This window comes from Sinohyriopsis cumingii, chromosome 5 (assembly GCF_028554795.1).
Source record: "Sinohyriopsis cumingii isolate HCF-2022 chromosome 5, ASM2855479v2, whole genome shotgun sequence".
In the NCBI taxonomy this organism is placed as follows: Eukaryota; Metazoa; Mollusca; class Bivalvia; order Unionida; family Unionidae; genus Sinohyriopsis; species Sinohyriopsis cumingii.
In genome coordinates this window covers 117977733-117990763 of record NC_142965.1, presented here as the reverse complement: position 1 = coordinate 117990763, position 13031 = coordinate 117977733, and the positions used below count along the sequence as shown (strand labels likewise).

The 13031-nt window shown below is 31.9% G+C and overlaps 1 protein-coding gene across 2 annotated transcripts in view; it reads right to left on the bottom strand.

The window, feature by feature from the left end:
* Positions 1-995: 995 nt before the first annotated feature.
* Positions 996-13031, bottom strand: part of LOC149800055 (uncharacterized) — a 323160-nt gene continuing 311124 nt past the window's right edge. For both annotated transcript variants that reach the window (XM_089959611.1, XM_089959612.1), the window contains exons 35-36: positions 9227-9336; positions 996-4118 (exon numbers count right to left, since the gene is read on the bottom strand). In XM_089959611.1, coding sequence (XP_089815737.1) covers positions 4113-4118; positions 9227-9336 — 116 coding nt within the window. In that variant the 3' untranslated portion in view covers positions 996-4112. The remainder of the gene's footprint in view (positions 4119-9226; positions 9337-13031) is intronic.

Here is a 13031-nt window from a genome sequence, read left to right as displayed (position 1 = left end):
TATAAATAAATTTTTACGTACGAGCTGAAAATTAGTAATAATAATGATAATAATAAGACTTAAAATGACATAGGTTTTCAGTGATTGATCTGATGTGAATGCTTTGAGAATAATTATGTGGTTTTCCACTGGTTACCAAAGGTCACGTGATTATGCTTACCTCATCAAAATCAATAGTGTCTGCTGTCACATGTGGCCTGATGTGAAGTACGGTCACAATATATTTAAGGAGACAATTAAGCATTTAGTTTCATTCAGATTTATGGAGTCATTCACACTTTTTGTGTTCCTGATGCAAGTCTGCAGACGTGTTTTAGGTTGTACTTATTTATTTTTCGAGAGGAAAACGTTTGTTCAGTGGTCATAGAAAGTGTTCATTATTTGGACTATACTATTATTCTGGAACTGTTATAAATTATTCGAAAGAATGCCAGACAATGCCACCTTGACGTCACGGTCCTTGGCGGACCAATACATTTCCGGTATTGGAAATTATAAGGGACTTTTCATTCCTTTAGGGCTTTCATAGACCTTTATAAGGACTAGCTTGGACTCACTTCAGTATACGGTACATTATACATGTTTTATTTATCACTTTAATGATTAAATTGTTTGTTAATCTTTACAAAATTTGTTGGTTTTGCTTCTTTACTGTTACTTAAGCTTGTGACCTTATTACAGTAACAGATAGTTAAAAGATTTGGCATATATTTGTCACAAAACCTGATCTATACATCACGTCAATTACTGGGGATTAAAATATCCTAATATTTGAGCCCAAACAGTTTTACCTGTTTTGGTAGAATAAACAACTCAACAATTATTATTTTATTAAATGAAGGAATAATATGTTATAGTGTTGCAGTTTTATAATTTTGTCAGTCTAAATGATTTCAACTTAAAGAGAAACAATGTGAAGATCAATCTTAAACGCAGTGTTCATAGCAGCTAAACATGTATTATCTTGAAGGGGAAAATTATAACATTGAGTTAGATGTCAGTATAAAGATTTTATTACACTCAAAAGTAATCCTACACCTTGATAAGAAGAGAAAGAAGTATATAACCACACAATTAAAAAAGCATATATGTTTTCCAAAATCATTATTAGACAAGAATCAAGTTTGTAAAAACAAATCATGTTATTTACACTATTATGGTCTCAAACAATAACTAGATTTTATACAACGTAGTTGTCTCAGACAATATACAGACTTTATGTACAACAAAATGATCTTTCATAACAGAATGATCTTGAAAAATATAATGATACTGAAATCATGACATACCTATCAGTCTTTTCAGTCAAGAAAGATCCAGAACGTTACTGCCATTTTATGAAGCTAGAAAAATGGTAGTTCCTTTTAATTTGTATCGCCATATTATCAAACGAGGCTGGAACTATATGGTCTATGTTCAGAAAACGCTTATATTCATGTAATTTGGTTTAAGATATAAAAAGAATTTCATGTTGAAAAGATTGAAATGATAAGCCATTTCTGTACTTTTTTAAGCATAAGGATTCTATTAACTTAACAGTGATAAGTATATAAAATCATTACGATAGTGAATTCATCTTCATTGCTAGATCACGTTTTACTGTTTGCTTTAGACAGTCTAGACCATGACTTCGCGTGTTATCCTATTCCGATTTTGGTGACCCAGATATCACGACATGAATTAGAAATCAAGATCTAATTACTAGGCTAATTTTCTATCTAACTACATATATATATATATATATATATATATATATATATATATATATATATATATATATATATCTGTGTTTGTATGTGTGTGCTTATTCTCTTTGATAATCAAACATAAATATAAACAGAAAATGTCTGCAATATCTGATCTTCAGTGTTTTTGACAAATGACATTTGTAAACATCATTCTTTTCAGCGACTGTTCGAGTCAGGGTTCACATTTACTTTGAATTTTTACTGGTGCTATATTATATGTCTATTTTAGGAAAATGATTTAAAAGTACAAGGGTGGTGCTTCATGTGTTCTTATTCATAGGTAATAATACATACCTCAATAAATCATGGACAACGCAGGGAAAATGCAGAAGAAGCTCTTTTCTAGATTCTTGTACAAATAAGCTTATTCTTGCAGTTGCGTTTCAAATAGTCGAAAGTGATAGTAGGGTGGCAAATACTCATTAATAACAGGTCAATGCAATCTTTAATGAAGACTATATATATTCTAAACTTTGTTGCAATTTCTTACATGATTATTGGTAGTGAATACAAATTAAAAACATATTGCTATCAATATATACAAACACATGAAATTGACAATAGAATAAAATAGATTACCAGATGTGTTTATATATATATATATATATATATATATATATATATATATATATATATATATATATATATAGTTAATTTTAAAGATCATTGTGTTATCTGTACAGCTAGCAACATAGGTTAATGTATAACACCTGTGTCATACAAATCAACGAAGGCTGCTAAATTTAAACTATGACGCATGAGTATTATATCTTGTATGCATTAATTTAGCTTAGAAGTCTGTGTTTGTTAAGCACATTACCCGCTGATTCTCTTAGTTGACCTCCATAATGAAGTCTTTTTCTCCGAGTTAGGTCCTTGAGCATAAAAAAGCTCAGAGGTAAAAGTCAATGATGCATATAATTTGACTTTCCATTTCCATCGGTCGGATAAATGTATGACTGCTTCCGAACTATGACATAGTGACTAAGTCATTTTAGAGTCAGGACCAGTGTCAGTGTACACATTTCCTGCTCAGTTTCTCAACAATTTCAAATTTATGACTTTGAAACTAAGTCGCATTTATAAAATAGAAGAAATATCATATGGTTTGTTCGTTGCACATTCACATGCTGCTTTGTTAATTTGGTTACAAAGAAGAGACCGCTCATTTTTAAATGTCCATCTAAGTGACATTATGGGTTGACCTTCCAGTTCTATATTAGCAATGAGCATTGTCCTCTTGAGAAATATGTATTGCTTTGTGTACTTCATGCGTGTACAGTATGGCTTTATCTTGCTCACACAAAATATGCACAATGCATACACTTTGTTGTACATGTTTATCTGTTGTACCAATCCCCAATAAGAGTTCCAATGAAAGTTAAAACTGGACAGGTAATGTAGGTCAATCTACACACTACAAGAAGAAAAGTACATTTACTTTATCTGACACACTCAGACAATTTAAATAAAATCGTCCTTATAAATTCAAATAACAAATTCAAATTCAAATAACAAAGAAAATACTAACTTAGATGAAATTAATAATATATATTTCATTACTGTTCTAATTTACACCGCCTCTATAATATTAGGTATTCAAAACATTTGTTTTGGTTTGGTCGGGTGATGTATGGCATATAAACACAAGTAGGTTATTTACAACGATTGCAGTAAAGTGTCTTGACCTAGAACACAATACTGTAGCTGACGCAGACTGGTCACTTTTAGGATTCAAACCCATACCTTTTTGGTCTTGCTTCCACTGCTCTAACCACTAAGTCACCCAGGCTTCCTCAAACATATCTACTCAACAACATGTGGTCCTGGTTGACATTTTCATTCCACCACTTCAAAGTTATGTTGTACAACAGTCTGATAGCTTAGATCAAAACCAACTATCCATCTTTTATCTTTTGTACTCATTTTATATTTCAAACTGCACATTAGCTGGTCTATTCCCACCTCTCATTATCCACGCGGGCCTATGGTGAAAATCCTCACTGCGCATGCGTGAAACGTTGTAAATGAATGATAAGCATGACAACTGAGCACATATCTAATTTTTGCAACTAATATTGCTGATATTTCTGGCTAATTTGATGCACTTCTAGTCAGTGTCTGTACAGCTGCAAAACATCTACATATCTTCCCAATTTGTTTCTTACATAATGTTTGGTTATGAAGTCATTATCTATATTACAAGAACTCAACTCATAAGCTTTCTTCATGAACATTATAACTTTGTTATCAAATTCATGCAAAAAGGTGATCCAACTGAATAATTGTCACTCTAAATGTCATTTGTAGAATGCTATTGTAGAAAAAATTTCATTTCGATGATTTGTGTTGTCTTTGTGGAAGCTAATTCTGAAAGAATATAAATGATAAGTTAAAAATACCACTCACAGTTAGTTAGATATTTACTATAATAAATTGTAGCTATACTGCAGTGGAATATAATTTTACATCTTCACCTCAAATCAAGAGGCTTCTTTTGTGTCTTAAGTGCAAGGAAAGCACTGTTTTTTAACTACTGATGTGAAAAAACCCACAAAACTGATTGTGTGGATACATTTTTCCTTACAGTTAGAGAGTCCTTGACCCAAGACCTCGGTGCACCTACATCAATATGGTAAGTTATTATCCAAGGTAGAAGGCATATTTGTAACTGTATATGGTGAAACACTCGATTCATTATGTGGAAACCATTTTGCATCTTTTAGTCACAATGACTTTATTTGTTTTACCTCTTGACTAGCCTATCTTGTTCTGAAAAATAGCGTTAAACCCTATAACAACAACAAAAACCTCTTGATTTCAAAATCGATAACATTATCCTTTAGCATAAGTGTAAGCAATGTGCAAAGACTGGTTACTATAGATTATGGAGTACTTGAGTATATGTGCAGGAACGAAACTGGTAACTGACAGATGGATGGATGGACCATGCAACATAACATGCTCTGCCTTACGGCAGACATATAAACAGTTAAGTTACCCATTCCATTGTGTGTGTGTGTGTGTGTGTGTGTGTGTGAGAGAGAGAGAGAGAGAGAGAGAGGCTGAGTATCCAGCTTTGCTCAAAGTTTACATGACATAATGGGGACAGTTATTTTTATATGGGGACTATACACCTTTCAATACAAGATGAAAGGTGGTATAACTTGATAAAAGAAAAAGATTTAGTCATTCAGGTTGACCTAAGATTAACAGATGCAGGTTTTATGCATAGTGTTGTGATAATCTGAGTCTATTTCTATAACATAATTACTATTATGTGCATATACTCTCCCACAAAATCCCCATAACTGAACATTTATCATTATATACCGCTTATGTGTTATAGCTAAGCATAGTTCCTTGAATATTTCATACTGAAGATAATTAGTATACCTCTTTCATTCATTACCATTTTACTCATTAATATAAGCACATTTCAATCTTCAAAGTATTAATGTCACGCAAAAATATTTCATCGGCAAGAAGTTATATTAGATTGCCAAGGAAAATTATAAGTGTATTAATATATCTTACTTCTTGCGAGACAATACAAACACATTAAAAAAAAATTGAAATATATGCATATCCAATTATTGGAGTTCTCCCAGCTAACACGTATTGTTTTCACAATGTTGCTGTAAGGTTGTGATATGGTTACATGGGTTTATAACGTTCTAGCAATGATGCCCAAGCATTACACATGAACATAACTTTAATAATCCTCTGGTCTAAAAAATATATACAAAATTATAAACGGCACCTATGTGTATAGATCATACAGCATGTACAATCAATAGTGACATTTTTACAAATATAATAGGTGACTTTATAACGTTATACCAATGTTGCGTTTGACATCAATGATTTGTAAATGTTTTCATTTTTATTTTAGAAACAAATAACTGTATCTAGATTAAAATTTTTATTGGAAAATATTTTATTCCTTGGATTCTTTGATTACAGATATGGCATGTAATCATAGTTTTCAACTGTGTATGAGTATACAAACTGAAGTACAGGCAAAATATCAGTTTTGGCTGAGACAATGAGTTATCTATTTTCAAACACCATGGTATGCACATTAATTAATTATCTATTGTCCGCATTTTATGTTGCAGAAATTAACTTTGTTATTGTCAGATATTATCTTCTGACGAATTGTTTCATCTTGAGGGTTGACATATTGATGCACATGTAAACACGATGCCACGAGGCGGTGCCATTTACAAACAAAAACTATGTACGATATATACTAATACAACGCTTCGAGTTAATGTGTGTTTAATTGCAGATGCGCTTAGCTCAAAAACATAATATTTATTGTTCCTGACCAAATAATATTTACAAAATCAGGTATATAAATTACTACATTTAAAGAAATTAATTTTTGGACAGGTGGACACGTGCTGATATGCATAGATGTAAAATAAGAAATGCCCATTAAAAGATAATTAACATTAAGTTTTGATAATTACAGACATGATTGAACCATATAATTTTGATATTATTTTTTATTATTATTATGATGCTGATTGTAAACAATGTAATACTGGTATTGTTTCAGTGATAATTATGTGTATGAGGTTTTGGTAATTAATAAACACAGCACACATGAATGATATATGTTATCAACTATACAGTGCACTGCTAAATAATAACATGGACAATGTAGGGCTAGAAGAAATTGCTTAGGTGGGGATTGTTATGGGTATGAGTCAAAATGCATGATTGCGGGATATATACAAAGTTCTATCGAAGTACGTCGAATATTGAACAAAATGTGTAAATGGTTGCGCATTATTTGTGCAAGCCCTGTCGTTATTCTTTGTTAAAGTTCCTCAATATTCGACATTGATAATAACGACGAATAAGTTTAAACTAATCACAGATTTTAAAGCAGACTTTAAATTAGGCTTGTTACAAGCTTGATTACACTAATTAACTTGACTTCTAGATATGTAAGCCATGCTGAGACGATATGACGGCGTTCAAACATTAAAATTACTTTTCAATTTGCAGGAGCAGAAGAGACATATTGACTTTATGTGGAGGATACTGACTTTGATTTCTGAACCTAACAAAATCCAGAAAATCAACACAAAATAAAGTGATGGTAAAATATATGTTGAATTGTTTTCTTTTCTCATACCCACTTGTTTCTTCTTAAATACGCATCTTTACCATTTGTGTGTGAACTTGAACTAATTGTAGAAATTATCATGCATCACTATCTTTCAAGTTCTCAAATTAGCACAATGGTTGCGTGATTTTTGCACTCGAGTGCCCTTGCATTGTATATTTACTCATTGTATTATGGCCAAATTACTGGTGATGTTTAGTTTGATCCAAATAAACATTTTGCAGATCTATCATCCAATATGGTAACAATGGCAGCCCTCTTGAAACTCCTGCTATCTCTACTACTTCACGATGGATGGTAATGTTGAAATTATTATAATGTTTGATTGACCTTTTGGACTTTGCTGCCAGTGGTGGGGCATATGGGTTTCAGAAACAGATCCAGCTTTCATTCTTCACTCTCAGTATAGGTAGACTGTTGTCAGAATGTTGTAGGAATGTTACTTTGTGACATTCAGCAACAACGCTGTAGCACATTTTAGCAAGTTCACCAAATCACGTTCCCACAACATTATCTAACAATGTTACCCCAACCTTAGTCCAATGTTGTAGCAACTATAAATTCTTAGCCAGTACGTGGCCAGTCTTAGTAAGGAGGATTGAGACGTTAATGTCTCTGGACGAGGGTAAATATATTTGTTGGCATGTGTTGGTATACATGTGTGTGCTATTATTACGTCACTTCTAACGCATTCTAAGTATGTTTTCTTTCACCAATGTTATAATTTAATCAATATTAAAATTAATGGGATGTTAAGAGCAAATGCCCAGTTTTTATGACATTTTTAGTGCAAAAGTACATTTGTGTTATCGTTTCAAGATTAACAGTTAAGGTTCATGCATCTATGACAATAATTTCTGGAAGGTTTTTCTGGGGTACCCAAGAAGAAATTTGTAAATATATTAACTTATAATCGCACAATAACTTAAACTTTAATACATTTTCATAAATTATGTTTACATAGGAATAAAATGTAGTGGATCTTGCACTAATACCAAATGCACTTCTTTTATCGTTATTTTTGTTGGATAGGTGCTGGCATGGCGGTCAATTTTCACTCGATCAGACGGTTTGGCACTAATCAATATCTATCCCCCTTCCTGTCTCTCTCTGAGATGAGCAACGAATATTGGTCTTCTCCAGTACTTTTTTCATATTTTATAAACAATTACACTTTTTGTGATTATACTACATATTCTAATATAGCAGTTTCATCTATTATAATCATCACGGATCAAAGTTGTTTAAATTTGATTGCAGAACCTCTGTTTGATATAGACTGTAAGAGATGTTGATTTATTCATGTCCGACTTGTTCATTTGTTCTGATACGACAGTTTGTTTATATTTACGTGCATGGGAACAAGCAATCATTTAGAATGAATGAGAGTGACCTGGACAAAAATATCTTTGGTTATATGTGTAAATGTTGGATGTCTCCTCACAAATTATTTAAGCAGAGTATGAATGAGACCTGCATTCGAAGGTAATTTTACATATTAAACTGCCATACTTAATCAAGCATAAATCATTAGCACTCGGATTAATATATTTAGTTAGTATTATGAAAGCCTCTTGTAATTTTATTGTCTTGAACGTTAACGACAAAATGGTCATGTTCAGCAGTAAAACGTTCATTTGTATCTACTTAAATGAATTCTGGTATTATTAGTTCCCTTTGGGACACGCTCAGTTTTCATCTCGCTTGAATAAATAAGCCAATCGCAGCAGCTAATCAAGGTCACCATGAATCTTATATAGTGAGTTGTATCGTTTATTCAGGTTTATTAAATAAATTCAATGAAATAGGCACCATAAATTCCCAAGGAGCAAAGAGTCCAAGTGACTCCATGGGTACAACAGTGTGGACTTTTCAAATGAAGCTATTCCATTACATATAGAGATAATTATGAGGGTATTATTACGCGGGCTTCAAGATATTAGAGTTATATTATTAACATGTAAAGGTAATAGAAAAATACATTGGAGTCTATATAATGTCCATCGATACGGCATGTATTTCGGCAAATAGAAGTGTTGTTGAATGTTATATAAATGTATCATTATGAAAGAAAGCATATCCTTTAACAGATATATGATAATGTTTTTGGCACGTTGCCATGTTTATGATACTTTTACGACCTAAATTCTCAGAAATATCCTAAATATACAGATTTTCAATATTTGAGAAGTATCTGAACAAACTAAGCTAATAATAAAATGTACTGAAGCGAATTAGTTCATAGATAAAGGAAATGATATAATATGGTATAATATTATTAATTTTAAAATAATGTAACAGCAAACACATAAAGTATTGTCCAAATAATACAAACCACATCTTCTTGAGGAAGATATTTTGAGCCCTCTTTGGACTTTTCAGCAAGCTTCGAGTAGGTCATGGTCTTTTTCAAGAAGATATCCTCAGAAGGATAACCCTGTTTACCTGAATAGAGGAATATATGCATTAAGGTAAAAAGAAACTGATATTATCAAATGAATCAAGAATCTTCTTTGGCTTTTATATGATTAAATCTGTTTGATGTAATATTTAATTTTTATTGAATGTAAATCATTTTATACAGTTATACACTGAAAGAAGAACGAGTGTGTACACAAAGGTTTAGAACCAGTCCAACAGCTTGGCACAAAGTTTAATTAAATGACCTTAAATGTCGTTATTACATGGAGATGGGGACAAATTTCATCCTTTTGAATATCAATTATGTTGGCCAAAATATAGGATTTTTGACCAGCATCTATATAGTCTAACTCGACCTTAGTCATAACAGTATCTCCTTTTTCAATGTTACAGGTTAAATAAGTCATTTTATTTAAAACACTGAACTTAATTAGCCCTAGTATAAAATGAACATTGTTTATGATATCCAGGCATGGGTGTTCCGTTTTGTGTTATGGTTCTACCACTGAGAACACATATTATTATAACAGTAATAAATTTCAACAATAAACGAGCCGTTTAATCACTAAAGCTATTTTCACCCCAAAGCTGATCCTTCTGTGTTTAATGTTTTACAGTCTTACACCCCTTTATCTCTACAACAAATAAAGCTCTGCAAAACATGAGAACTGTAAATTCACAAAAAAAACAGAACAAAACAAAACTGAAGTTATTCCATAAATGTAACATGAACAAAATCATCACTTATACTACTGTAATGATGAGGAAAGTGCAGCATGAAAGGATTGTCTCTAAAATTACTCACGATGAAAACTTCTATAAATGATTTAAAACAGAGCGTAGAGAATATGGGCAGCAATTTGTTCATTTTTGTGCCTAAAATTCAGTAATTAACCCAGCTAGCATAAATGTGCATCTGTACTGGAATTATAACCATTTGCATGTAACATGAAATCAGCCACTCCTGACACCACTGTAATTGTATAGGAACAAACAAACAAGATGAAGTAAGGATGTATCTTCATAACAAATTCATCCCAATTAAAATGGCTTAAAATGAATCAGTGATGGGCATATGATGGCTGTATGATTTAAAATCAAGTGACCAAATTAGTTGCACTTAGTCATAGAACTGATAAACATCTCAACCATTGTATGAGAAAGGAAAACTGAAAACAATGAAACATATAATATAAGCATCAATTATTCCCCAAAACCATGTATTCCATGGATTTAAATTCAGTGGCTTGAAACCATTAGATATAAATTGAGCTTAGGATAGTCACCATTCTCTTTAGAAATTAATTTAATTGTACATCACTTGTGCCAATATATAATATTAATGATGTCAAAAGTCTGCATGAAATGGAGATATCTAAAATTTCATATTTTATTCAGTTTCACATAAGAGACATGGGTTCTTAAACCTAAGCACGGAATGTGGATTTGTTTTTTAAAAAATAAGAAATTGTTTCATTCAGATCACATATGTAGCTTATGAACTTATCATATATCAATTTGAGGCAGGTATGAACATATTGTATGTCAATTTGAGGCCGATACGAACAATTCATGTTTCACTTTGAGGCAGGTACGAACTTATGATATATCACTTTGAGACAGGTACGAACATATTGTATATCAATTTTGAGGCAGGTACGAACATATTGTATATCACTTCGAGGCAGTATGAACATATTGTATATCACTTTGAGGCAGGTATGAACGTATTGTATATCACTTTGAGGCAGGTACGAACTTATCATATATCACTTTGAGGCAGGTATGAGCATATTGTATATCAATTTTTAGGCAGGTATGAACATATTGTATATCACTTTGAGGCAGGTATGAACATATTGTATATCACTTTGAGGCAGGTACGAACTTATCATATATCACTTTGAGGCAGGTATGAACTTATGTGTCACTTTGAGGAAGGTACGAATTTATCATATATCAATTTGAGGCATGTATTCAGATGAAATGTTGAGGACCAGCTAAATGCATATTTACATATGCATGAAGAAAACAAAATGGCTTGATTGCAACACTGCTCAAAGGAACTAAGTAGATATGGACACATATACTAATACTGGAACAGCTGTTATAATTTGCTACAGCATTGGTAGAAATAAGATTTATCAACTGGTTCTTGCGGGCTATTTGAAGGACATATAAGGTGGAATTCACCTGTGATTTACATCAATGTGTAAAGCTAAATTGCATGTTTCAAATGAAAAGGTTCCAACTGATCAAGAAATATAAGGTATCAAAGATAATGATTATGCTACGATCGTATGAAAATTACTAACATGTAAAAAATATTTGAGACAAATACAAGGATCAGCAGATCAAATGAGATATTGCACATATTAAATAATAAATATTTTACTTAGATAATAAGTATAGCCTGGATAAGTACGCAGACGTAATTCGTGTGATGCAGAGAATGGAAGATTCCAGTTTATATACATTAAATGATTTGATTACATGTTGCTTATGTCAGATAATTTCTCTTATTAAATGATCCATCATATGTACTATTATGAAAGGTATAAACAAGTGGTGCATGACAGCATCACATCATAGTTCAATACTTTTAAATCCAGTTACAACCAAAGTGAGTCTCGTGTGCAAAGCAAAAATGTTAAATAACTCTGAAAATAAAACACAACAAAGTTTTGTTCTTTATCTGTTTTTATTGTGTTTAAATTTCTAATATTTGTGATAATTCCCCCTAACAAGATGTGACAGTGGAAAGGTTGAGGTGCCCTGGACTCACTGTCTTATGTAATTACAGACAGTATATAATATGTGTAGACATTTAACAGTTTGAGAGAAAGATAAGACCAAGGACTTTTGCTTAGAAGTCTCCTCGATCATGGCTTAGAAAGATAATTGAATATATGCCAATTATTGAAATATGTGACTTCTGAACATTCTTTCATAATAAAGAGATAGAAAACGACCTTGCATAAAGAAAGACATACAAAAATATGTAAAAATGGCAGAACTTTATACTGTCATCAATACTTTACATGATCATCACCATATTTTTATATGTACAAACCCAATGAAAATGAGCATGTTTCTCATATGCTAGAGCAAAACTTCTAGCACATTTGAAAACAGAATCATAAAACAAGGTTTCCACAAAAAAAACCATAAACATAATTTATGCAATTTACCCAAACACACTGAGTGCACAGCTATATTGCTTCCAGACAAACATAACATTGCAGTGTATATGTGGATGACGGTTGAGGCAAACGTGATATATTCCTTACACGCACTTTACATTGAAGAAATGATTGTTTTTTAATAATAGCATGCATTCAGTTGCATTTCTTCTTGACATTTAAATGTAGAATAATTGTTTTGTATTTATGTAAGATCTGTTAGCTAAGTCAACATCGAACTTGTATGTGACATGTATTCACCTAGTATGTATAGTATAGTCACCTATACATTTCGAGCATTTGTCGACAGCAATCGATGGTGAAAGGTTGGATTATAAAGTAGATTTGTTTTCATTGGTCAGGTTGATTTGGTTTGCATTTGAAGATAAAGTTTAGTTTAAAAGGTCTCCAACTCATCCTCATTTTTAATTTAATTAAAAGCTATTAGTAACTGATAGCTTGATATGTACCACTGGGAATAATATCTGGACAATTATTGACCATAGCCTGTAGATTGTTTACTGACCATAGCCTGTA